The 26,804-nt window shown below is 53.5% G+C and overlaps 3 protein-coding genes across 7 annotated transcripts in view; 2 read left to right on the top strand and 1 right to left on the bottom strand.

Annotated features, from left to right (window-relative positions):
* On the top strand, positions 1-22,013 carry LOC144271648 (epithelial sodium channel subunit beta-like). 2 transcript variants are annotated; one of them, XM_077829119.1, is made up of 12 exons: positions 1-462; positions 1,741-2,062; positions 5,033-5,226; positions 5,784-5,887; positions 6,500-6,663; positions 13,005-13,112; positions 17,681-17,798; positions 18,611-18,686; positions 18,871-18,928; positions 20,188-20,249; positions 20,494-20,569; positions 21,550-22,013. In XM_077829119.1, exons 1-12 carry the CDS (start codon positions 152-154, stop codon positions 22,009-22,011), a joined length of 2,055 nt encoding a protein of 684 aa, XP_077685245.1. In that variant the 5' UTR covers positions 1-151; the 3' UTR covers positions 22,012-22,013. The 2 variants fall into 2 exon arrangements, with proteins under 2 accessions (XP_077685245.1, XP_077685244.1); XM_077829118.1 differs by lacking the exon at positions 13,005-13,112 and having other exon boundaries at positions 81-462.
* On the bottom strand, positions 2,055-23,424 carry LOC144271650 (uncharacterized). 2 transcript variants are annotated; one of them, XR_013347384.1, is made up of 4 exons: positions 23,267-23,424; positions 21,953-22,113; positions 11,899-12,171; positions 2,055-3,194 (listed from the first exon to the last, which is right to left on the bottom strand). XR_013347384.1 is itself a non-coding variant. In XM_077829120.1 (3 exons), the coding sequence occupies exons 1-3, from the start codon at positions 23,287-23,289 to the stop codon at positions 2,969-2,971; spliced, it is 522 nt and encodes a 173-aa protein (XP_077685246.1). In that variant the 5' UTR covers positions 23,290-23,424; the 3' UTR covers positions 2,055-2,968. The 2 variants fall into 2 exon arrangements, 1 of the variants encoding a protein (XP_077685246.1); XM_077829120.1 differs by lacking the exon at positions 21,953-22,113.
* Positions 23,425-26,285: 2,861 nt separating this feature from the next.
* Positions 26,286-26,804, top strand: part of COG7 (component of oligomeric golgi complex 7) — a 31,808-nt gene continuing 31,289 nt past the window's right edge. For all 3 annotated transcript variants that reach the window (XM_077829294.1, XM_077829295.1, XM_077829296.1), the window contains exon 1: positions 26,286-26,400. In XM_077829294.1, the coding sequence (XP_077685420.1) occupies positions 26,362-26,400 (39 nt within the window). In that variant the 5' untranslated portion in view covers positions 26,286-26,361. The remainder of the gene's footprint in view (positions 26,401-26,804) is intronic.

Below are 26,804 nucleotides of genomic sequence, written 5' to 3'. Positions count from 1 at the left end.
GTTTCAAAGGCACCTGTTAGGTGCCCAGCTCCCTCTGAATTTCAGGGGGAGTTGGGAACCTTGTTCCTTTTGTGTCTCTGGAAAATCCCATCCTGGCTGCCCGGGATGCTCCTGCTCTGAATTGTTTCCTGTCTCTTTAGCAGGCAGTGCAATGCCCTTGAAGCAGTATTTCATTAGAGTGCTGCACCGTCTCCAGAAGGGGCCGGGATACACATACAAAGAGCTGCTGGTCTGGTACTGCGATAACACCAACACGCATGGACCCAAGCGCATCATCCGAGAGGGGCCGAAGAAAAGAGTGTTCTGGTTCTTCCTGGTGCTGCTCTCAGTGTCGCTGCTTATTCTGCACTGGGGGACAGTTGTGCAGGGATATTTCTCCTATGGTGTCACTCCATCGCTCTCGGTGGGATTTAAAGCCATGGCATTCCCAGCGGTCACAGTCTGCAATGCCAGCCCCTTCAAGTGAGCTCCTTAGGGCCTCTGCACTCGACAAGTCCGGGGGAGTGGCTGCTGCCCCTTTGGGACTCTGCCACCGGGCCCAGTTATAACAAATATGTTTGCATTTTGTCCATGCAGCAGATTTTGTCACAGTGCAACCGTGTGTCCATAGGTGCTGGAGCTCGGGGTGCTGAGGGGGCAGTCGCACCCCCTGGTGTGAAGTGGTTTCCATCATATCCAGGGTTTGCACCCCCACTGTACAAAGTGTTCCAGCCCCCTCGTTGATGCAAAGGGGCTGCCTAGTTTTGTTTGTATGAGAAAATCTTGGGAAAATCTGCACAACTCTATCCTGCCAATAACTCAGCAGGGAACATAGTGCCCAGCAGCCCCACACACAGAGCAGCCGCGGGCCGTGCCTGATGGGAGTCTGCTATACGGGCACGCTCAGTGGGCCCTGTTCACGCCGCAAAACAACTGGGGTATGAATCATGTACAGGAAGAAAACTATAGGCTCCCGTTTAGGCCACCGGCGGGGGTGAAACACTGCCAGCAGTAACACTGTTGCTAAGCATGGGTTTGGGTACGCACGGCATGTTAGGAGCCAGCCATGCCAGCTGCTGCTGATAAATGCAGGTAAAGTTATGAGGGAGATGGGCCCTTCTTACGCTGACAAAGCTGGCTGTTCAAACCTGTGTTGGGTGCCAGTTTCCCCCCAGGCTGTTCTGGCACCTGTGGCTTGCCATGGCCCACTAGGCACGCCCTCTTTCTCCAGGAAAGTTCTCTGGATCAGGGCAGAGAAAGAAGTGGAGTAGTACCAGGGGTGCTGACCGATTTTGGTGCATCTCTTCCTTCCACAGCAGCTCCTATGTATTGAGCAGGATCCCAGAAAATCACCTGAAAGACAGTGGCCATCGGGTAGAGTAACTGAGAGCACATTCATCAGTAGAACACAGCTGGCTTCATTCTCTGAATCCTGGCACCTTGTGAAGTTATTTGCACCAGCACAAAGATCATGTAAACTGCTGATTAAACCAGAGTGGGACCATTTTATGCCCACTGTGCAATGGTGAAAATGACTGCCCAGGTACAGGGCTCCTGGCTAATTTTATATCTGGTTCTTGCTCCAGGGTCTGGCCGCCAGGATACACATTCTAGCCTAGATCACACTTTGTACATGGACTGCATTCATTTTTCAGCAACTCTTTATGAAGCTACCTAAGGCCCGTGTTCCCTATAGACATTCAATCTACTGCAAGCCACTGCCACCTTCCCAGCACCTGCTAATTGCTCTTTGTCCTTCAGATACTCCAAGGTGAGGCATCTATTGAAAGAGTTGGATGCGCTCACCGAGGCAGCCCTGGAAAGGATCCTGCAGTCCAAGCATGGGGACGCAATCTCAGCTCCCCCACTAAGCTCCAGTGAGACTGTTTCTCAGAGGTTAGACCTGAAGCTCTGGAACCAAATCCCCTTGGTTCTGATGGACGAGAGTGACCCAGACCATCCCATCATTATCGATCTCTTTGAGACCGACCAAAGCGGCTCAGGAACCCAACCCAACAGTTCCTCTCCCGCCCTGTCCAACGTGACGTCAGAAGCAAAGAAACACAAAGTGGCAGTGAAGCTGGTAAGTGTAGGTTTATGGCTCCATGCAGACGTGCTCTGCACTTCGTTCAAGGACACAAATGGGAGTTACACAAACATTTGGGGAGGAGAGTTAAGCCGTGGGAATAAGGCAGATAGGGCTGTATCCATTGACATAGCCTCTGCTAGAACATAAAGCACAAATGGGGCCTCTGGATTTTGTTTCTCCACCAGGTTTCTCTCTTGAAAAGCTGCATCGTGTGGTCCATGCTGGATCATAAAGGGGCCCTGGCACAGCTCTGTGCATCATTTCCAGTCATTTTCTCTCAGTTTAGAGCTGGTTGGAACTGAGCATGGATCCCATATCAAATGATTTCCCGCAGTGACACACTGGGTGTATGGCTGGGGGCTGCTCCATCAGGCTGGTGCATCTCTGGAGGGTTGTTCCATAGGACTTGCCAGTAACACTGGTGTAGTGGGGGGCTGCTGGGTTTGAGATTTTCTAATCACACCAACACAGAAAGTTCATTTCACAGAAACACTTCCAATCCTTTTGGCCTGATCCTGCCCTGGGTGACACACCTGGGGCTCTGGCTGCAGTCATGAGGGATTCTCAGTGCCCACACCAGGATCAGGCCCACATTGCAATTCCCGGAGAGGAGCCAGGCTGAGTTATTCCCTCCAGAACCCAGCTAGCTGCAATGAAGACGGAGCGTTTCCCCTGGTGTCAGCAGTCCCAGGACAGTGTCCTGTGTTTGTGTGGGGTAGTGCGGCCTGTATGCACCTGTGCTGGGCCTGCTCCCCCAGCAAGGGCTATTGGGAGCACTCCAGCGAGAGGCGGTTCAGCTCCTGGCAGGGGGAGACCCTCGGAGTGCTCTGCAGGGATGCACGGTAACTGAATGAGGTGACGTGTACAGCAGGGGGGTTTCCAGGTGACATTCACCTGTGCTCAGAGGCCAGTGTCAGATGCCCCACTCCACTGAAGCCCTGTCCTGCGGCTGTACTGGGAGCCATGGGCGAAGCTGCACTTACAGGCATCCTTGCTCTGCAGAAAGTGTCTCTGTGTGCAGGCTGTTGTGGGCAGTGGCGAGGAGGGTGGGCTAGGACGGACCACAGGATTCAGGTTCATAGATGCCAAGCCAGAAGGGCCCACTGTCGTCATCTCATCTGCTCTCCTGTATAATTCAGACCAGAGAACGGCCCCACAATCATTCCTACAGCAAAGCTTCTAGAAAAACACCCACGTTTGATTTAAAAATTGCCGATGTCAGAGAATCCACCACAACCCTTGGTAAATTGCTCCAGTAGTTAATTACCCTCTCTGTTAAAAATCTCCGCCTGACCTTGTGGCCCCAGTCCCTTCCGAATACAGCAGCTACCCAGCCCTTAGGCTGCCAGAGCAGCTGTCGTGGAGCTTCTGAGCAGTCTTTGGCCCTGTGCTGCAGTACAGGTTTCCCTTCCCTACCCAGCCACACTTCGCCCACAACCAGCCTGGTGATGGGGTTTTACTGGCTGATGTGAATTGCTCCTTGAAGAAATTCCCCCCAGGGCGCCTTGGTCCAGGCAGACTGAGGCATGGCAGGATCCTGGGTGGGGGGCATACAGGAATAGGGAATGAACATTACATAGGCATCTTGGGCCATCCCACAGGATGAACAGAGAATTCTGTCCTTGTTACAGAAGTCATTAGGGTGCTTCAAAATCCCAGTAGAAAGGGGATCATTCTCTATTAAATTCTTTAGGATTTTAGAGTCATGAGAACATAAGAACGGCCATACTGGGTCAGACCAAAGGTCAATCTAGCCCAATATCTCGTCTTCCAACAGTGGCCAATGCCAAGTGCCCCGCGGGGGATGAACAGGGAATCATCAAGTGATCTATCCCCTGTCACCCATTCCCAGCTTCTGGGAAACAGGGGCTAGAGACACCATTCCTGCTCATCCTAGCTAATAGCCATCGATGGACCTATCCTCCATGTATTTACCTAGTTCTTTTTTGAACCCTGTTATTGTCTTGGCCTTCACAACATCCTCTGGCAAAGAGTTCCACAGGTTGACCGTGCGTTGCATGAAGAAATACTTCCTTTGTTTGTTTTAAACCTGCTACCTGTTAATTTCATTTGCTGACCCCTAGTTTTTGTGTTATGAGAAGTAAATAACACTTCCTTGTTTACTTTCTCCACACCAGTCATGATTTTATAGACCTCTATCATCTCCTGCCTTAGTCGTCTCTTTTCCAAGCTGAAAAGTCCCAGTCTTATTAATCTCTCCTCATATGGAAGCTGTTCTATACCCCTAATCATTTTTGTTACCCTTTTCTGAACCTTTTCCAATTCTAATATCTTTTTTGAAATGGGGCGATCACATTTGCATGCAGTATTCAAGATGTGGGCGTACCATGGATTTATATAGAGGCATTATGATATTTTCTGTCTCATTATCTATCCCTTTCTTATTGATTCCCAACATTCTGTTAGCCTTTTTGTCTGCTGCTGCACATTGAGGGGATGTTTTCAGAGAACTATCCACAATGATGCCAAGATCTCTTTCCTGAGTGCTAACAGCTAATTTACACCCCATCATTTTGCTTGTATAGTTGAGATTATGTTTTCCAATGTGCATTACTTTGCATTTATCAACACTGAATTTCATCTGCCATTTTGTTGCCCAGTTACGTAGTTTTGAGAGATCCTTTTGTAGCTCTTCGCAGTCAGCCTGGGACTTAACTATCTTGAGTAGTTTTGTATCATCTGCAAATTTTGCCACTTCACTGTTTACCCCTTTTTCCAGATCATTCATTTCTACAGGCCACTCCTGGCTTTATCTCTGTTCACCTCTATAGGAATAAGCAGGGAGGGCTGGCATCGGATCAGAGGGAGAAGAGAAAAGAAGATGACCCTCTGTGTGTTCACTGAAGGGAACAGATCATTCTCCCCACACCCTCACCATCAGGATGGCCTAGTCTCAGGTTGTCTGTTAGTTACACATTAATATCTAACTCCATGTGTCTTCAGTGCAGCCACAAGGACACCCCCCAGTGCATCTACAGGAACTTCATCAGCGCAGCCCAAGCAGTGACAGAATGGTACGTTCTACAGTCCACTAGCATCCTCTCGAAAGTCCCGCTGCAAGAGAGGATCAGGATGGGCTACCAGCCAGAGGACATGATCCTAGCATGTCTGTATGGGGCAGAGCCCTGCAGCTACAGGTATGTGGAACCCACTGAACTTCTACTTATTCTCAGTGTCACTTGAAACCATATTGGCACAGAGGGCTTCGCAGTGCCACATGGTCCCCACGCTATTGTGTATGAGACATGCTGTGATCCTGCATTGTCACCTGCCAGTTTTGTCCTTCCAATTGACTGCTAAAGAAAAGCATTTGTAGGGACCTATAATAGTGTCATGTGAATGTACTTTTTGGGGTTTTTTACTAAATAAAATAGGCAGGTAAGTGTGTAGCCAATGGGAACCTAAGAATTGCCAATTTGGATCAGACCCGAGGTCCATCTAGCCCAGTATCCTGCCTCTGACAGTGTACGGCACCAGATGCTTCAGACGAAGCTGTCAGAACCCCCCACTAGCAGATGTGGAATAATCTGCCCCCATATTAGGACTTATCCTGCTATCTAATAGTCAGAGATTGGCTTACACCATGAAGCAGGAGGACCAAGTATTAACTGCAGGATAGCAAAACATATGATCAATTAGCCTACCACCCTTTAGCTCTCCCTGGAGGGTCACGGCTTGTACGTGATTCTTTCAGAAATTTCACCCAGATCTATCATCCTGACCATGGCAACTGCTACATCTTTAACTGGGGCATGGATGAGGAAGCCCTGATTTCTTCCAACCCTCGAGCAAAGTTTGGTAAGTACTAAAACCCCTCCTAAAAGAGACAGAACAAAGGAACTGGGAAGGCTGGGAAATGTTCCTTCTGCAGACAGCAAGTTCTACTGCACATCATACAGAGACTGTTGATTTATGTTCCTCTGTAGGGCTATGATTGAGTTCTTAGAGGTGCAGGATTAGAAAGGGGGGTAAACCCCAAAAAGGGACATGGACTACATATGCAATGGCAAAGGGTATAACACAGAATAATGGGATGACTTTAAGAAAAGTGCATCTCATCTGAATACCTGGGAAAACACCCACAGAATCAGGTTTTTCCTTTCCACACATTGGCTGAGTGTAAGAGTCCTTTTCAAAGCATTAATAGGTGTAACAATGGTCAATCTAAGGATGAAGGGTCTGTTCTCCTCTCTCAGTGGAGAGGGATTTCCCTGCAGAGTAAGAGAGTTCATCTAAACATTGCATCTGAAGAAGTGGGTATTTTACCCATTAAAGCTTATGCCCAAATAAATCAGTTAGTCTTTAAGGTGCCACCGGACTCCCTGTTGTTCCTCTAAACACTCACGTTTATATATATAAAGCCTGCACTTCATGTTGTGGGTTTTTGAATATTGTGTTTGGTGCCCACAGGGCTGCAGTTAATTCTGGACATTGGCCAACAAGACTACATTCCCTACCTCACATCTACTGCTGGGGCCAGGCTTATGCTGCATAAGCAGAAGAGTTTCCCGTTTCTTAAAGACCAGGGCATCTATGCCATGTCTGGGACAGAAACCTCTATCAGCGTATTAGTGGTATGTGTGACATCTCATCAGAACAAATCATTGGAGAGTAAGACCCTCTGATGGGACAGCAGCCAAGTTTGTCTTGGCCAATCTGAATGAACTGAGTTACACACTTCATAGAATCCTAGAATCATAGAATATCAGGGTTGGAAGGGACCTCAGGAGGTCATCTAGTCCAACCCCCTGCTCAAAGCAGGACCAATCCCCAACTAAAACAGCCCAGCCAGGGCTTTGTCAAGCCTGACCTTAAAAACCCCTAAGGAAGGAGATTCCACCACCTCCCTAGGTAACGCATTCCAGTGCTTCACCACCCTCCTAGTGAAAAAGTTTTTCCTAATATCCAACCTAAACCTCCCCCACTTCAACTTGAGACCATTACTCCTTGTTCTGTCATCCGCTACCACTGAGAACAGACTAGATCCATCCTCTTTGGAACCCCCTTTCAGGTAGTTGAAAGCAGCTATCAAATCACCCCTCATTCTTCTCTTCTGCAGACTAAACAATCCCAGTTCCCTCAGCCTCTCCTCATAAGTCATATGTTCCAGTCCCCTCATCATTTTTGTTGCCCTTCACTGGACTCTCTCCAATTTTTCCACATCCTTCTTGTCGTGTGGGGCCCAAAACTGGACACAGTACTCCAGCTGAGGCCTCACCAGTGTCGAATAGAGGGGAACGATCACATCCCTCGATCTGCTGGCAATGCCCCTACTTATACAGCCCAAAATGCCATTGGCCTTCTTGGCAACAAGGGCACACTGCTGACTCATATCCAGCTTCTCGTCCACTGTAACCCCTAGGTCCTTTTCCGCAGAACTGCTGCCAAGCCATTCAGTCCCTAGTCTGTAGCGGTGCATGGGATTCTTCTGTCCTAAGTGCAGGACTCTGCACTTGTCCTTGTTGAACCTCATCAGATTTCTTTTGGCCCAATCCTCCAATTTGTCTAGCTCCCTCTGTATCCTATCCCTACCTTCCAGCGTATCTACCTCTCCTCCCAGTTTAGTGTCATCTGCAGACTTGCTGAAGGTGCAGTCCACACCATCCTCTGGATCATTAATGAAGATATTGAACAAAACCGTCCCCAGGACTGACCCTTGGGGCACTCCGCTTGATACCAGCTGCCAACTAGACATGGAGCCATTGATCACTACCCATTGAGCCCGACGATCTAGCCAGCTTTCTGTCCACTTTATAGTCCATTCATCCAGCCCATACTTCTTTAACTTGCTGGCAAGAATACTGTGGGAGACCGTGTCAAAAGCTTTTCTAAAGTCAAGGAATAACATGTCCACTGCTTTCCCCTCATCCACAGACATGTTATCTTGTCATAGAAGGCAATTAGATTAGTCAGGCATGACTTGCCCTTGGTGAATCCATGCTGACTGTTCCTGATCACTTTCCTCTCCTCTAAGTTCTTCAGAACTGATTCCTTGAGGAACTGCTCCATGATTTTTCCAGGGACTGAGGTGAGGCTGACTGGCCTGTAGTTCCCCGGATCATCCTCCTTCTCCTTTTTAAAGGTGGGCACTACATTAGCCTTTTTCCAGTCGTCTGGGACTTCCCCCGATCGCCATGAGTTTTCAAAGATAATCGACAATGGCTCTGCAATCACATAGAATCATAGAATATCAGGGTTGGAAGGGACCTCAGGAGGTCATCTAGTCCAACCCCCTGCTCAAAGCAGGACCAATCCCCAATTAAATCATCCCAGCCAGGGCTTTGTTAAGCCTGACCTTAAAAACTTCTAAGGAAGGAGATTCCACCACCTCCCTAGGTAATGCATTCCAGTGTTTCACCACCCTCCTAGTGAAAAAGTTTTTCCTAATATCCAACCTAAACCTCCCCCACTGCAACTTGAGACCATTACTCCTTGTCCTGTCCTCTTCTACCACTGAGAATAGTCTAGAACCATCCTCTCTGGAACCATCTCTCAGGTAGTCGAAAGCAGCTATCAAATCCCCCCTCATTCTTCTCTTCTGCAGACTAAACAATCCCAGTTCCCTCAGCCTCTCCTCATAAGTTATGTGTTCCAGACCCCGAATCATTTTTGTTGCCCTTCGCTGGACTCCCTCCAATTTATCCACATCCTTCTTGTAGTGTGGGGCCCAAAACTGGACACAGTACTCCAGCTGAGGCCTCACCAATGTTGAATAGAGGGGAACGATCAAGTCCCTCGATCTGCTTGTTATGCCCCTACTTATACATCCCAAAATGCCATTGGCCTTCTTGGCAACAAGGGCACACTGCTGACTCATATCCAGCTTCTCGTCCACTGTCACCCCTAGGTCCTTTTCCGCAGAACTGCTGCCTAGCCATTCGGTCTCTAGTCTGTAGCTGTGCATTGGGTTCTTCCGTCCTAAGTGCAGGACCCTGCACTTATCCTTATTGAACCTCATCAGATTTCTTTTGGCCCAATCTTCCAATTTGTCTAGGTCCCTCTGTATCCTATCCCTGCCCTCCAGCGCATCTACCACTCCTCCTAGTTTAGTATCATCCGCAAATTTGCTGAGAGTGCAATCCACACCATCCTCCAGATCATTTATGAAGATATTGAACAAAACCGGCCCCAGGACTGACCCCTGGGGCACTCCACTTGACACCGGCTGCCAACTAGACATGGAGCCATTGATCACTACCCGTTGAGCCCGACAATCTAGCCAACTTTCTACCCACCTTATAGTGCATTCATCCAGCCCATACTTCTTTAACTTGCTGACAAGAATATTGTGGGAGACCGTGTCAAAATTTTTGCTAAAGTCAAGAAACAATACATCCACTGGTTTCCCTTCATCCACAGAACCAGTAATCTCATCATAGAAGGCGATTAGATTAGTCAGGCATGACCTTCCCTTGGTGAATCCATGCTGACTGTTCCTGATCACTTTCCTCTCATGTAAGTACTTCAGGATTGATTCTTTGAGGACCTGCTCCATGATTTTTCCGGGGACTGAGGTGAGGCTGACTGGCCTGTAGTTCCCAGGATCCTCCTTCTTCCCTTTTTTAAAGATTGGCACTACATTAGCCTTTTTCCAGTCATCCGGGACTTCCGCCGTTCGCCACGAGTTTTCAAAGATAATGGCCAATGGCTCTGCAATCACAGCCGCCAATTCCTTTAGCACTCTCGGATGCAACTCGTCCGGCCCCATGGACTTGTGCACGTCCAGCTTTTCTAAATAGTCCCTAACCACCTCTTTCTCCGCAGAGGGCTGGCCATCTATTCCCCATGTTGTGATGCCCAGCGCAGCAGTCTGGGAGCTGACCTTGTTAGAGAAGACAGAGGCAAAAAAATAATTGAGTACATTAGCTTTTTCCACATCCTCTGTCACTAGGTTGCCTCCCTCATTCATTAAGGGGCCCACACTTTCCTTGGCTTTCTTCTTGTTACCAACATACCTGAAGAAACCCTTCTTGTTACTCTTGACATCTCTTGCTAGCTGTAGCTCCAGGTGCGATTTGGCCTTCCTGATTTCACTCCTGAATGCCTGAGCAATATTTTTATACTCCTCCCTGGTCATTTGTCCAATCTTCCACTTCTTGTAAGCTTCTTTTTTGTGTTTAAGATCAGCAAGGATTTCACTGTTAAGCCAAGCTGGTCGCTTGCCATATTTACTATTCTTTCTACACATCGGGATGGTTTGCCCCTGTAATCTCAATAAGGATTCTTTAAAATACAGCCAGCTCTCCTGGACTCCTTTCCCCGTCATGTTGTTGTCCCAGGGAATCCTGCCCATCGGTTCCCTGAGGGAGTCGAAGTCTGCTTTTCTGAAGTCCAGGGTCCGTATTCTGCTGCTCTCCTTTCTTCCTTGTGTCAGGATCCTGAACTCGACCATCTCTTGGTCACTGCCTCCCAGGTTCCCATCCACTTTTGCTTCCCCATTTGTGAGCAGCAGGTCAAGAAGAGCTCTGCCCCTAGTTGGTTCCTCCAGCACTTGCACCAGGAAATTGTCCCCTACATTTTCCAAAAACTTCCTGGATTGTCTGTGCACCGCTGTATTGCTCTCCCAGCAGATATCAGGGTGATTGAAGTCTCCCATGAGAACCAGGGCCTGCGATCTAGTAACTTCTGTGAGTTGCCGGAAGAAAGCCTCGTCCACCTCATCCCCCCGGTCCGGTGGTCTATAGCAGACTCCCACCACGACATCACCCTTGTTGCTCTCACTTCCAAACTTAATCTAGACACACTCAGGTTTTTCTGCAGTTTCATACTTGAGCTCTGAGCAGTCATACTGCTCCCTTACATACAATGCAACTCCCCCACCTTTTCTGCCCTGCCTGTCCTTCCTGAACCATTTATATCCACCCATGACAGTACTCCAGTCATGTGAGTTATCCCACCAAGTCTCTGTTATTCCAATCACATCATAATTCCTTGACTGTGCCAGGACTTCCAGTTCTCCCTGCTTGTTTCCCAGGCTTCTTGCATTTGTGTCTAGGCACTTAAGATATCTCACTGATTGTCCCGCTTTCTCAGTATGAGGCAGGAGCCCTCCCCTCTCGCGCTCTCCTGCTTGTGCTTCCTCCCGGTATCCCACTTCCCGACTTACATCAGGGCTTTTGTCTCCTTCCCCCTGTGAACCTAGTTTAAAGCCCTCCTCACTAGGTTAGCCAGCCTGCTTGCGAAGATGCTCTTCCCTCTCTTCATTAGGTGGAGCCCGTCTCCGCCTAGCACTCCTTCTTCTTGGAACACCATCCCATGGTCAAAGAATCCAAAGCCTTCTCTCTGACACCACCTGTGTAGCCATTCGTTGACTTCCACCATTCGACGGTCCCTACCCAGGCCTTTTCCTTCCACGAGGAGGATGGACGAGAACGCCACTTGCGCCTCAAACTCCTTTATCCTTCTTCCCAGAGCCACGTAGTCCACAGTGATCCACTCAAGGTCATTCTTGGCAGTATCATTGGTGCCCATGTGGAGAAGCAGGAAGGGGTAGCGATCCGAGGGCTTGATGAGTCTCGACAGTCTCTCCGTCACATCGTGAATCCTAGCTCCTGGCAAGCAGCAGACTTCTAGGTTTTCCCGGTTGGGGCGGCAGATAGATGACTCAGTCCTCTTGAGGAGGGAGTCCCCGACCACCACCACCTGCCTCCTTCACTTGGGAGCGGTGGTCGTGGAACCACAGCCCTAGGACAGGGCATCTCATGCCTTCCAATCGGCGGAGTCTCCTTCTGCTCCCTTCCCTCAGATGTATCATCTAGTCCACTCTCCGCATTAGTACCTGTGGAGAGAACTTGAAAATGGTTGCTTACCTGTATCTGCATTGCTGGTACATGGACGCTCCCCTTTCTTCTTCTGGAGGCCACATGCTGCCAAATTTCTTCACCATCCTCCTGTCCCCGCTGCGCAGCCTGCTCTGAATCTTCAGAACGTTGTGCCCGTAGAAGCATATCCTGACGTCTGTCCAGGAAATTTTCAGTTTCTCTTGTGCAATGCAGGGTCGATACCTGTTTCTCCAGACCTTGAACCTTCTCTTCCAATGTGGAGACCAGCTTGCACTTTGTACAGACAAAGTTGCTTTTGTCCTGTGGAAGAAAAACAACATGGCACATGCTGTGCAGGTAACAACAGCTGAACACCCCCCATCCATATCACCTTCCTTCTACAAGCTTCCTCAGGAGCTGTAGGTTTCAGAGTAGCAGCCATGTTAGTCTGTATTCGCAAAAAGAAAAGGAGTACTATTGGCACCTTAGAGACTAACCGATTTATTTGAGCATAAGCTTTCGTGAGCTACAGCTCACTTCATCGGATGCATTCCACTGAATGCATCCGATGAAGTGAGCTGTAGCTCACGAAAGCTTATGCTCAAATAAATCGGTTAGTCTCTAAGGTGCCAATAGTACTCCTTATCTTTTCAGGAGCTGTAGTAATTACTCAGAGAAGCCGGCAAGATGAAAGCCTCAGTGGGTTGTCCCCAGGCGAACTCCCACTGTTAGCCTCTCCGCTGTTTGCTGTTCACTTTCCGTCTTAGCTGAGCTAACTCTTCACAAGATTTGCTTTAATAAAATAACAGAACTTGCGTTGGCTGCATGCATGCGTGCTCATTTGGGTACACCTTCTGCATGTACACTGGCCAATCTTGGCAGGAGTGCTTGCACACACTAAGACCTTTATGTGGCTCGTAGGGACTATTAATAGAAAGCAAATTGTGCACTTCCAACATAAGCATTCACATAGCGACTCTGATTTTAAGTTAAATTGCTTTATTAAATCCAAATAACTCCCTCTGCATGGGCAAGTGTTGCCTCTGCACTCCAGGTGCCAGAGCTGCAGTGAGAAGGGATTCCATTTATATATAAACTAGAAGCCAAGATACATGTGGATTCTTACTGCAACATACAAGTGTTGGATTTTTCAGGATGAATTGGTGCAGCTGGGTTACCCTTACAACAACTGCACGACAGATGGCTCTCATGTCCCTGTGAAAAATCTATATAACAAGTACAACACTTCCTATTCCATACAGGTAATTTAAAAAATCAAATGTTTTTTTTTTAAAAATTCTCCATTTGGATTCTTTTTCTGCACTCTTTCTGGACAGTCTGAATATTGGTGTGTGACAGACCAGGGGCTTAGCACTAATTATCATGCAATAAATACTTCTTCTTCGAGTGATTGCTCATGTGCATTCCAATAGGTGTGTGCACATGTCACGTGCACGATCGCTGGAAGCTTTTCCCTAGCGGAACCCGTCGGGTCGGCTGTGGAGACCCCTAGAATGGCGCCTTCATGGTGGCGTATGTATGTCCCTGCCGACCCGCCGCCTGCTCGGTTCCTTCTTACCTGTTGGAACAGCTTAGTCTCTTGCTTTGCAAGTGCCTTATCGAGTGGTTCTAGTGTACAGAGTTGTTAATTAGTTGTTAATAGTTGTAGATTAGGTTAGTTTAGCGTACTTTGGGGCGGTTTCCCCTGTTCTACTCTCCCCAGCACCGGGGCATGCCTCGGTCGCGTGCGAGAGGTGTGCAAAACCTATGCCAACAAGTGATCTGCACGCCGCCTGTCTCAAGTGCCTCAGGGAGGGCCATCAGACAGATAAGTGCCCTATTTGCAGGAGCTTCAGACCCAGGATTTAGAGGGAGTGGGACTATCTCCTGAAGCTCCTCTTGATGGAGTCGGCCCTTCAGCCACAGCCTGAGCCGATGCCGGCACCCTCGGTGCACAGCACACCGGCCTCAGGGTGGGATGTCCCGGCACCGAGGAAAGACTCCACCAGGGAGCACCGGTACCTCTCCCTGGCCCTCAAGGCCAGTGCCTCACGGCGGCACTGTTCACAGCCTCCAGTGCCGCATGAGAAAAAGAAACCAGACAGGGGTCGTTCCCCTGTCAGGAAGCTGAGGGGGTTTCCAGTGGGCTGCATCCTCTGGTGGGACACCCTCGGTCTGGCCCCCAAGAACTGGCGCTGTTGACTCCGGCAAGAACGGACTCTCCTATCTGCGACGATTTGGAGGAAGAGCTTGATCTCCCCTCCACTCCAGACACACGAGGCGGCTCGAGACCTCATTGATATGGCAGCGCAGTACCCGGCCTCGCAAACTCAGGCACGGCCAGTAGTACCGGCGACGGCACCGACTGCCGTGTCACGCCCGGCACCGCGGGGGATTACAGCCCCGGTCGTGACACCGATGGCCGCACCGGCACTGATGGCGGCACCGCCGTTGACTCATCATTGGGGAAGGCCCATGATGCTGCGGCACCAATCGCCATCTCCCCGGCACCACTCCCCGGCACCATCGGGCTCCGCTCCCCCATGGTCCGGTACAGAATACTCGTCAGAGTCCGACACGGAATCGTCTGTGTCCCGATTCATCCACTACTGCTCCCGGTCCTGGCCCCGATCCCGGCACTGAAGGTTGGCGGAACAACCAGCACCAGTCGCCACTTGGCCACCCCAGTGGCAGGGTCCAATGCAATGGCCTTTTTGGACCCCCTGGGCCTACCACCAGGCTCAAGGTCAGGGATCTAGGCTGGTGTCGGTGGTATCGGCCCCCCATGCCCCTCCATCAGCGATGTCGATGGCACGCTATACCCCTAGGGCCCCTGAGGATCCCTTATGGGACAGGGCTGTTGAGCGGCCACGGACAAGCACGGCCCCTCCTCCACCGACGTCGGTGGCACCTGAACCTCCAGTCGCGGGGTGCTCCGAGGTAGCTGACCCAGCGACCAGAGAACCCGAGGGTCAGGAAGACCCTGTCCCAGGAACCTCTTCCTCCTCTTTGCTGGATGAGGCAGTGGTGGGCACCTCCACCACTCTACCACCAATGGATACCAAAAGGCACCAGGACCTGCTTAGGAGGGTAGCAGTTAACCTCAACCTCCAGGCAGAGGAGGTTATGGAGGACTCAGATCCGATGGTGGATGTCCTCACCCCCGAGGGTCCTTCCAGAGTAGCTTTGCCCCTCATAAGGACAATTCAGAACACCACGAAGGTGCTTTGGCAAACCCCGGCCTCCAAACCACCAACGGCGAAAGGGGTCGAGAGACGCTACTTTGTGCCGCAAAAGGGCTATAAGCACCTGTTTACGCACCCCCAACCGGGGACTCTGGTGGTTGACGAGGCAAACCACAAGGAGCGGCAGGGTCAACCTGGCCCCACACCTAAGTCACATGACGCCAAGAAGCTGGATCTCTTTGGCCATAAAGTCGGGTAGAGAATCAGCAGGCGGTGCTTAGCCGATACGCTTTCAATTCCTGGAGCTCGTTGGCTAAGTTCCAGGAGTTAATCCCAGCTGATTCTTGCAGGGAGTTCAGTGCGCTCCTTGAGGAGCATAGAGTGGTCTCTAACACTGACCTCCAAGCAGCCCTGGATGCAGCAGACTCTGCGGCTGGAACCATGGCCACCACCATCGCTATGAGGTGCAGTGCATGGCTTCAGGTTTCGGGGATCCCACCTGAGGTCCAAAATACAATTCAGGACCTCCCCTTTGACTGTGAGGGCCTGTTTGTTCAAAATATGGACACACACCTGCATATCCTGAAGGACTGGCGGGCGACTCAGAAGTCTCTGGGGCTACACACCTCAGCGCTTCAGAGAAAGGCCTTTAGACCTCAGCCCCCAACCCGTTTCTACTCGGGGGCCCCTAGATGGGATCCACCTAGGAGGAGGGGCAGAAATAACAGGAGGCACCCACCGCAATCCTCCTCGGGCCAAGGCCAGGGTTCGACCAAACAGCCCCCCGGCCCCAAGCCCAACTTTTGAAGATGCGCACGAGGACAGCGCACCAGTCGCCTTCTTGGATCCTTCCCCCACTCTGTGAATCGACTCTTCTGCTTCTGCCGTGCTTGGTCTCAGATCGCATCAGACCGCTGGGCCCTCAGCACGGTGGGGGCGGGATATTCAATCCAATTCTGTTCCCTCCCACGCCCCTTCCCCGTCCCTCTTCAGGGACCCCTCTCACGAGCAACTCCTTGTACAACAGGTACAATCACTCCTAGCTCTAGGGGCAATAGAGGAGGTTCCTCAGGAATTCAGGGGCAAGGGGTTCTACTCCCACTATTTCCTCATCCCCAAGGCCGGGGCGGGCTTCGGCCTATGCTGGACCTACGAGAGCTCAACACATACATAAAAAAGGTGAAGTTCCGCATGGTCTCTCTGGCCGCCATCATTCCCGCCCTGGATCCGGGAGACGGGTACACTGTCTTCGACTTGAAGGACGTGTACTGTCACATTGCTATTATTCCATTGCTATACACCTATTGGAGTGCACATGAGCAACCACTCGAAGAAGAAAAAACAGTTACTTACCCCTCGTAACTTGTTCTTCGAGATGTGTTGCTCACGTCCATTCCAAATCCTGCCCGCCGCCCCACTGTCGGCGTGTCCAGCAAGAAGGAACCGAGCAGGCGGCGGGTCGGCAGGGACATACATACCCCGCCATGAAGGCGCCACTCTAGGGGTCTCCACAGTCGACCCGACGGGTTCCGCTAGGGCACGCGCACACCCTATTGGAATGGACGTGAGCAACACATCTCGAAGAACAACAGTTACGAGAGGTAAGTAACCGTTTTTTTCTCAGACTAAGGAACCAAGTGACCCCTCTGTTCCTGAAAGCGGAGGACGATGGATCCCAGTGCAGGGTGTGGAAGTGGGGAGAGCTGACTGTGCTGCATGCTCCTCCCTGACCTTAGAAGAGCCCCTTGAGGGGGCTCCGCAGCTGCTAGGTCTGTAGGTTGGAAGGGGGTCAGGTGATGCAGGCTGGGCTCTGACAGATTCTCTTCCCCATAAAAACAAATTGGTGGGCCAGAGCCCAGCACCTTGTTACAAACAAGCCAGGTGAAGTTGCCTGTCTTCCGCTCTTCACCACGAACCACCCTAGGTTCCTGGGCCATCAAACAGTGAGAGGGGAGCCCTGGGCAAGTAGATGGGAGATGCTAAGTCCTGGTTCTCCTTGTCCCCACCCCCACATTGATTTCAGGGGAGAATCTGGCCCTGACTGAGCACTTAGTATCATGTCATTAATCCTGCGCCATGCAGATGCACCCAGGTAAGAACTCACTGGCCAGAAGAAAACCAAACAAATGTGTTTTAAGAACCAGAGAGCTGGAGAAAAAACAGGGAGGGCCTCGGAAAGCAGAGAACCACAAGGGACAAGTGATTCTGCAGAAATCCAGAGGCCAAAGCTCCATCCAGGCAGCACTTGTGAACTTTGTCTGGTTTTGGTTATTGCTCTGCATTCTGTTACCCTCTCTCTGCTTCAGAGCTGAGCATCCCCCTTCGGCCTGCTCTACGCTTGGCTTTTTGTCTGACATCTTTCCCGTTGTTGCTAAGCCCAGGGCAGCTCCGCTGTGGGCAGCGGGTGGGAATGCTAGTGGAGAGAAAGTACTGGCTGTTGGTGGCATTTTTACCATTGTGACATGAACACCTGCTCTCAGCTGGGTGAGGTTACAGTGTAAAACACCGGCAACCAGTGTTGAAGGAGTCGGCCCTTTGGGAGCCTGGTAGGAAGGCATCTGGGAGCAGTCTCTGCACTCTTTGATGCACTGATCAGCGTGAGAGCATGTCCCAGTTCTAAATGGCTCCTTGTCCCCTTTTTGCAGGCTTGTCTGCGCTCCTGTTTCCAAGCTCAGATGTTCGAAAATTGTGGGTGTGGTCACTATCTGTTTCCTTTACCTGAAGGGGTAAATTATTGCAACAGTGAAGATGATCCAGACTGGGGTAAGAACACGAACAGAGTGTGAAATAGCAAGGCCCCATAATACGTACGGGAAGGGGTTGGAAACATAAGGGCTTTGTCAGGGGCACTTTAAGTAGCTGGGAGTTAAACGTTTTTGCAGCAGGGGCTCTGTTTGCTAACAAGGTGGACAGTGAGGAGGGAGGCAGAGATCTCAGCTCTGGCCTAAGGCTAAGGAATATCAGCTGCCATAGCAGCTTAGCTGAATGAAGGCTTCTCACAGAGGAATGGCCAGCTGGTAACACCAACACCATATGGGATGACAAGGTTTTCTACTCTGGGTTATGGAGTAAACAGAAACCACCAGCCTCAGCATTTCAGGTGTCCTAGCACGGAAAGGTCAGCACTTCTCCACAGGTTTGTACAGATCCCCAGATAAATTCCCCCCCTTCAGTACAAGGTGGCACAGACCTGATGCAATCCTCAGCACACTTATGTCTGCTCTGAACGTTTCTGAGTGCTGCAGTTCTCTTGCAACAAATGTTTTAGAAATCACCCTGTATTCATCGGCGGGTGCATCACTGACAAGATTCTGCACTGCTCAAGCATCCAGCTGAATGTTTCCTGCAGAAGGGACTGCAGTAAATGAGGTGTAGGACCATCGACAGCCCACCACACCTGTCAGTGTTGATGAAAGTCAGGCCACTAGGCCCTGCAAAAGGTGTTACACTGTCTAAGAGTTTGATTGTTTTTATCAATGGATTGTCAAAGCTTCAGAAGGTTATGGGGGAAGCAAATCTGCAGCAGTAAAGTTCTCATTTGACTGGATTGTTTGCTTTTTGTTTTCACCAAACAGCATATTGCTATTCTTCACTGAGGTCAAGTATAGGACACAGGCAGTCTTGTATTGACTCTTGTAAGGACACATGCAAGTAAGTAAATAAACTCTCTCTGGCAGCTCTCAAGGTGGAGGGAATCCTGCGTTTTATCCCTCACTGAACACTGATCTTAAAATCTGAACAGACCTTTATGGGGGGTTGAAATTGAGCTAAAGTTCTGGTGATTTAAGAGCAGTGGAAAGCTCCATGAATTAATGTTCTTGTGTCTTCTTTCCAGCAACACTCAGTTCAAAACGACCATCTCTGTGGCAGGCTGGCCATCTGAGGCGTCAGAGGTAAAATCAGTTCCTGTCTGTCTAGGGAAGATTCCCTGCTTATCGCTATTGTATGCACTTTTGTTGTAGCCATGTTTGTCCCAAGATATTAGAGAGACAAGGGGTGGTGGTGAGGTAATATCTTTTATTGGACCAACTTCTGTTGGTGAGAGACAGCAGCTTTTGAGTTTACATTTTCCAACAGAAGTTGGTCTGATAACATATTACCTCACCTTACCATTACATTACCTTGTTACCATTACATTACCTTGTTTCTGCTTCTCACTGGCATTTAAGTGCCTTACAGATGTTAAAAATAAACACTATAAATGGCCATTCTCTCTCCAGCCCCTATTCAGTACAGGCTGTTGGTTTTTTGTGACCTGTACAGCCACAGTAACAGGGTTTCAATTTTGATCTGAAAGTGCTGGGTGATGATTCCAGTGTCTTCCAGTCTGAGATACTCAGTCATGGGACAGTATTGAGGAAGTTCTGTCTCCTGTACACATAATTCTCACTCTGAAAGCTGACTCACTGTTTCTATGGAATGTCACTCTCACAGGAGTCAGAAACTCGGAGTGGGACATGGTCCCTTGCATGATATGGGCTATTCCACAGGGGCCCTTTGAGGAGAAGAACTGAAATACTGAACTTCTCTTTAAAAACCAAGTAAAGAGCACAGAGCAGAGAAGGTGGTATGCTCGTGGTGGTCTATGTGGCTCAGTAAGCAGGCTGTTGCATTTTTAACCAAATGAAGCATTTTTAAGCCTGGTAGCAGAGCTGGATGGAGGCCAACTTTTGGGACAACTTTTGAGGTTTCATCATTTATTTTTGTTCCACATTGGAATGAACTCTGCTTCCGGTCTGATTCCATTTTCCCAAACTCTCCCTAAGTCATCTCACCACATTTTCTCATCATCAGTTGAGAACAGTGAAGCTAAAACATCAGGGCCTGTAATATGGATTGATAGAAAATTGGAAGCTCTGTAAAATTACCCCTTTTACCATTTCAGCAGGAATTTTCCTGTTGATTTGCTTCTCTGGACCCTGGTTCTATGGCCTGGAGGAAAGTCACCTGTCTGCAAGTGCTATTGACCAAATCACAAATTCCTTTATGTAGTGTAACATCAACTGTTATTTAGCATGGGCAGGTGCCAGAGATTCCAGCTTTCTGTGTACAGTTTGTGGACCTTGTAGGTGGTATTTTACCTCCCCCATAGCATACGTGGCTCAGAGAGAACATTTCCCATTTCAGTTATGAATCAATTTTCTTTTACTAGGACTGGATTTTCCATATTTTGTCCTATGAAAGAAATCTGTCGACAAATGTGACTCTGGACAGGTGAGTAAAAGAATAGACCATTTTCTCTCTGATCCAAGGGGCCTGTTAATGTTAGATTAGCACAAAACCTGACCATCATCCCAAACGTGTGCCTGTGGGACAGAACAAATCTACTGATGCCGGGGTGCTTGTCTATCAAGCTAGTTGATCACAAAAGCAGCTTATACAGATACCACTTTCTTAAGTAAATGCACAGGGTATACAGGGCTAGAAATGAGTTTTAACTGATCCTTGTGTCCTACAGAAATGGGATCGTCAAGCTAAATATTTACTTTGAAGAGTATAACTACAGAACCACCTCGGAATCTGCAGCTACAACTGTAAGTGCAGTATCAGGCTCCTGCTTCTAACACACGTGCCAGAGCATATTTCCACAGCCTTTTCCAGAAGCCAAATACCTGCAGACTCTGTCACTCAGTCTCTGAGCAGCGTCCATGCTGCTCCCAAGAGGTTAATCTGAAGTATTTAGACCTACCCCCATCACCCGGAGAATGTTAAATGTATCTGTAGTCTGGGACAGAACTCCTACTTCTTGTCAGCACCAGCCTTTACTGGCTGCCTCTCCCTTCCAGCCTCCAAAGCCTGCCACTGCTGCTTGTGGCTCAATGGGAGGGTGGCTGGGTTGTTCAAGGAGGAGGGTGCCTGGGTTGTTCAAGAGCAGCACACAACCTCTCCTTACTCCAGGGGTTGGGGGGGGGTGACATTCTATGCTGCAGCTCTAAGAGGTGCAGCGGGAACTCACAGGCAGGGGAGGCATTATGCCACGTTTGTACCCTCCCCAGCCTGGGCTATTTCAGGGCCTAGACTAGGCTCCTGTTATAACATAGAGTCGTGGGGGCCCTAAGTTATGGCAGCTGCCATGTGGCCCACAGAATTTACTGGAACCTCCACAGTGCTGCATCCCTGGGCTCCATCCCTGACTTGATCCTCAGAACCCCAGCCCTAGGGCTTGTGAGGGGGCACTCTAGAGGCAAATTTACAGCTGCCTTCTGCAGTTCCTGCAATGGGTTAACCCTGCCCCAATCAGATATGGGCCTTTATGCCATTCCAGCACTTCTTCGTAGTGTAAAGAGGTGTGGGTGGGGGGCGATCATCTCACTCGCTACCTTAACTGCACTCCTTGGCAGCAAATCGAGGGGCTGAGCTAAATGTTGCCGGTGTTAGGCTCTGACCACTTATAGTCACTTGCTTAAATATTTTAAGAAATCCTCAGTGAACAGCTGCTCAATGGCATCTTGGGCTGACTGCAGTCTAGGATCCTGCCCGGAACTCCCCTCACTTTCCTGATTTCCTGTTACAGCTCTTTCTGCTTGTGAGTGAATTGGAAGGCCTGTTCTCATTCTGGATGGGCGGCTCGGTGCTGTGCCTCATTGAATTTGGAGAAATCATCATTGACTTTCTGTGGGTCACCATAATTAATATCATCAGTTGGTGCAAAGGCCTGAAGCAGAAGCGAGCCCTGGCCCAGTACCCAGATACACCTCCGACAGTGTCAGAGCTGTCACAGGCTCATGTCAATTTTGGGTTCCAACATGAAAAATCCCATTTCAACCCCAATAATGAAACTTATCCCAATGAAGAAATCCCACCAGAACCCGGCACTCCGCCCCCGCACTACGATTCACTGCACATTCAGCCCCTGGATTTCACAGAATCAGACAGCGATGGAGGGGGCCAGATCAACACTGAATGCAATTTATCACCTTTATCTAACTGTCCCAACGAAGAGCCTGGTCTGCCGGGGCTCTGCGATTCACTCTGAACAACACTTTGTTCTTAAAACTCCAAAATATAAACCCACTGAAGAAGCCCAGTCTTGCAAGGTGAACTCTTGGAGAAATTCTGCACCAAAAAATTAAATATTCTGCAACAAAAAAATATAAAATTCTGTGCACAATATTTTAAAATTCTTCAAAATTCAGCATATTTTGTCAAAATAACACAATATAATCACACGGGTTTCAATTATTTGTGGTCATTTATTTCAAAATAACTGTCAGCAAGTATGTAACAATTCAGACAACAAAAAAGAACCAGGAAATATTTTCTGACAAATAGATTCCTTACTAGGCATATTAATACAGAACTCTGAGATTCATTTAAACTACACTACAGAACTGCATTTCCTGCACCCCTCAGAAGCAGTGCAAAGGTTTGGGGGAGTCAGGGGTAACGGAGGAGCTGAGGGAGAGGGAAGTGAATTGCTGGAAAGGAGCCCGGGTGTGAACTTGGAAGGTTGTTGGGTATGAGTGGGAAAAGTATGGAACAGGGTTTTTTGGGGGCTGGGGAGGGGTTGTTAGGGAGTTTCCCCCATGCAGAGCCTGGCTCCTAGCCTCTCCCCTTCAGTCAGGCACATCCGCCCCCTCCCACGTATTCCTGCACCCCCATGTGTCCCTCCACCCCCACTCAGACACCCACTCCCCCATCCCCATGTGTCTCTGTGCCATCACTCAGCCACTCCCTGTCCCTATGTAGCTCTGCACCCCTCCCCCATCACTATGTGGCCCTATGCCTCCACTCTCATTTAGCCCCGTCCTCCACCACTGGCCCTTATGAGTCCCTGTCTGACCCCACCCAGCACTGTGTGCTGTCTGTCTCCCAATAGCACCTGTCTCTTGACCTGGCCTGACAGGCTCTTTCTCTTCCCTTGCTGGCCAGGAGCTGCTGCTGTGTTCTAGCGCCAGGCTGCCCTCTGGTGCGCAAAAGGCGGAACTACAGAGGTTAGTTTCTGCTCAGCCCCGCAGCTGTTCTTGTGCCACAGCACTGTCTGGTGGGAAAATGGCAGAACTGCAGCAGCATTTTGGCAGAAACTTGTGATAATACGCACAGCTCATTGATTATGCGCGCCTGCAGCAGTGCAGAATTCCCCCGGGGTAAAAGCGCAAGTGTCTGGCCCCAGCCCGGCTTGTCGGCACATGGGTAAATGAGCCCCCAGAGAGGCAAAGTGCCAGCAAATACATTCAGCTTCCCCCCCCACCCCCATTTCTCGGCCAGTGGTCTCTGGCAGTGCGAATTACCTGGTGTCTTTGCGAGCCAGCATTGGGCGGATTCAGTCAAAGCCTTTGCCCACCACGGGCCGAGCGCGCAGCCCGCCGAGACAAGGAGGGCGAGGGACTCGCTTTGCTGGGACCAGGGCAGCCAATGTCCTTCTCGCACAGAACCGGACACCCGGGTCCTGCCCCTCCCCCGAGGCCCCCGGCATGCTGGGCGGGGAGGGGGCTCTGGGGTGGGGGTGGGGAGGGGGCGCTGGGAGGGGAGTTTGGGGGTGCAGGGGGCGGTGGCACTCTGGGTGGGGAGGGGGTGCTGGGGGCAGGGGCTCCGGGAGGGGAGTTTGGGGGTGGGGTGGGGCGCTGGGGGCGGGGGCTCCAGGAGGGGAGTTTAGGGGTGGGGGGGACGGCGGGGGCTCCGGGAGGGGAGTTTAGGGGTGCGGGGGGCGGTGGCACTCTGGGTGGGGAGGGGGTGCTGGGGGCAGGGGCGGGGGCTCCGGGAGGGGAGTTTGGGGGTGGGTGGGGGGGGCGCTGGGGGCGGGGGCTCCGGGAGGGGAGTTTGGGGGTGGGGGGGAACGGCGGGGGCTCCGGGAGGGGAGTTTGGGGGTGCGGGGGGCGGTGGCACTCTGGGTGGGGAGGGGGTGCTGGGGGCAGGGGCAGGGGCTCCGGGAGGGGAGTTTGGGGGTGGGTGGGGGGGGCGCTGGGGGCAGGGGCTCCAGGAGGGGAGTTTAGGGGTGGGGGGGACGGCGGGGGCTCCGGGAGGGGAGTTTGGGGGTGGGTGGGGGGGGCGCTGGGGGCGGGGGCTCCGGGAGGGGAGTTTGGGGGTGCGGGGGGTGGTTGCACTCTGGGTGGGGAGGGGGTGCTGGGGGCAGGGGCGGGGGCTCTGGGAGGGGAGTTTGGGGGTGCGGGGGGCGGTGGCACTCTGGGTGGGGAGGGGGTGCTGGGGGCAGGGGCGGGGGCTCCGGGAGGGGAGTTTGGGGGTGGGTGGGTGGGGGCGCTGGGGGCGGGGGCTCCGGGAGGGGAGTTTGGGGGTGGGGGGGACAGCGGGGGCTCCGGGAGGGGAGTTTGGGGGTGCGGGGGGTGGTTGCACTCTGGGTGGGGAGGGGGTGCTGGGGGCAGGGGCAGGGGCTCCGGGAGGGGAGTTTGGGGGTGGGGGGGGGGGCGCTGGGGGCAGGGGCTCCAGGAGGGGAGTTTAGGGGTGGGGGGGACGGCGGGGGCTCCGGGAGGGGAGTTTGGGGGTGCGGGGGGTGGTTGCACTCTGGGTGGGGAGGGGGTGCTGGGGGCAGGGGCAGGGGCTCCGGGAGGGGAGTTTGGGGATGGGTGGGGGGGGGCGCTGGGGGCAGGGGCTCCAGGAGGGGAGTTTAGGGGTGGGGGGGACGGCGGGGGCTCCGGGAGGGGAGTTTGGGGTGCGGGGGGTGGTTGCACTCTGGGTGGGGAGGGGGTGCTGGGGGCAGGGGCAGGGGCTCCGGGAGGGGAGTTTGGGGGTGGGGGCGGGGGCGCTGGGGGCAGGGGCTCCAGGAGGGGAGTTTAGGGGTGGGGGGGACGGCGGGGGCTCCGGGAGGGGAGTTTGGGGGTGCGGGGGGTGGTTGCACTCTGGGTGGGGAGGGGGTGCTGGGGGCAGGGGCAGGGGCTCCGGGAGGGGAGTTTGGGGATGGGTGGGGGGGGGCGCTGGGGGCAGGGGCTCCAGGAGGGGAGTTTAGGGGTGGGGGGGACGGCGGGGGCTCCGGGAGGGGAGTTTGGGGTGCGGGGGGTGGTTGCACTCTGGGTGGGGAGGGGGTGCTGGGGGCAGGGGCGGGGGCTCCGGGAGGGGAGTTTGGGGGTGGGTGGGGGGGGCGCTGGGGGCGGGGGCTCCAGGAGGGGAGTTTAGGGGTGGGGGGGACGGCGGGGGCTCCGGGAGGGGAGTTTGGGGGTGCGGGGGGGCGGTGGCACTCTGGGTGGGGAGGGGGTGCTGGGGGCAGGGGCGGGGGCTCCGGGAGGGGAGTTTGGGGGTGGGTGGGGGGGGCGCTGGGGGCTCCAGGAGGGGAGTTTAGGGGTGCGGGGGGCGGTGGCACTCTGGGTGGGGAGGGGGTGCTGGGGGCAGGGGCGGGGGCTCCGGGAGGGGAGTTTGGGGGTGGGTGGGGGGGGCGCTGGGGGCAGGGGCTCCAGGAGGGGAGTTTAGGGGTGGGGGGGACGGCGGGGGCTCCGGGAGGGGAGTTTGGGGGTGGGTGGGGGGGGCGCTGTGGGCGGGGGCTCCAGGAGGGGAGTTTAGGGGTGGGGGGGACGGCGGGGGCTCCGGGAGGGGAGTTTGGGGTGCGGGGGGTGGTTGCACTCTGGGTGGGGAGGGGGTGCTGGGGGCAGGGGCGGGGGCTCCGGGAGGGGAGTTTGGGGGTGGGTGGGGGGGGCGCTGGGGGCGGGGGCTCCAGGAGGGGAGTTTAGGGGTGGGGGGGACGGCGGGGGCTCCGGGAGGGGAGTTTGGGGGTGCGGGGGGGCGGTGGCACTCTGGGTGGGGAGGGGGTGCTGGGGGCAGGGGCGGGGGCTCCGGGAGGGGAGTTTGGGGGTGGGTGGGGGGGGCGCTGGGGGCGGGGGCTCCAGGAGGGGAGTTTAGGGGTGCGGGGGGCGGTGGCACTCTGGGTGGGGGAGGGGGTGCTGGGGGCAGGGGCTCCGGGAGGGGAGTTTGGGGGTGGGTGGGGGGGGCGGGGGCTCCGGGAGGGGAGTTTGGGGGTGCGGGGGGTGGTTGCACTCTGGGTGGGGAGGGGGTGCTGGGGGCAGGGGCGGGGGCTCCGGGAGGGGAGTTTGGGGGTGGGGGGGCGGTTGCCATGGCTCCCAGGAAGCAGCCCCCAGGTCCCTGCAGCCCCGCGGCGCCTGGCCCGCCAGGGAGGCGCCTCGCGCCGCACCCGGCGCCCGCTGGCTCCGCCCCTACAGCTCCCATTGGTCCTGGCCCCTGGCCAATGGGCGCGGCGGAGCCGGCCCCGGCCCCGGCCCCGGCCCCCGCTGCGCCGCCAGCGCTGGTTGCTGAGCCGGGGGCGGGCCCCGGCGCTGGGCCGCGACGGTGGCCGGGCGGGGCCGATCGCAGGGCCGCTGGGTACGGTGGCCGGCGGGGACCGGCACCTGGCGTTTCCCGGCAACCTCTGCGCCCTGCGTTGTTCATGACCCAACCAAGATGGCCGCCGCCGCCTGGGGAGACGGTGAGTCTGGGGCGTCCCCTCCCTCAGAGCCGGCCTCCTGCCCCTCGGGGCCTTGCGTGGGCCGGGGGCGTCTGTCCCGGGTGGGGCCGCGCCGCGCCGCCGTGACTCCAGCGCCCCCTCCCAGTTAGCCGGCCCAGGCGGGGCAGCGCGGGGCTCGGGAGGGGGCGGCGAGACCAGGGGGCCGTTGGGGGAGGGGGGCGGCGAGACCAGGGGTCGCGGGGCTCGGGCCGGGGGAGGGGGGGTGGCGAGACCAGGGGGCCGCTGGGGGAGGGGAGGGGGGGGCGGCGAGACCAGGGGGCCGCTGGGGGGGGGGGCGGCGAGACCAGGGGGCCGCTGGGGGAGGGGCGGGGAGGGGTGGGGGGGCGGCGAGACCAGGGGGCCGCTGGGGGAGGGGCGGGGGTGTG

Source organism: Eretmochelys imbricata, chromosome 10, assembly GCF_965152235.1.
Source record: "Eretmochelys imbricata isolate rEreImb1 chromosome 10, rEreImb1.hap1, whole genome shotgun sequence".
Lineage (NCBI taxonomy): Eukaryota > Metazoa > Chordata > Testudines > Cheloniidae > Eretmochelys > Eretmochelys imbricata.
This window is presented reverse-complemented; position numbering and strand designations above follow the sequence as displayed.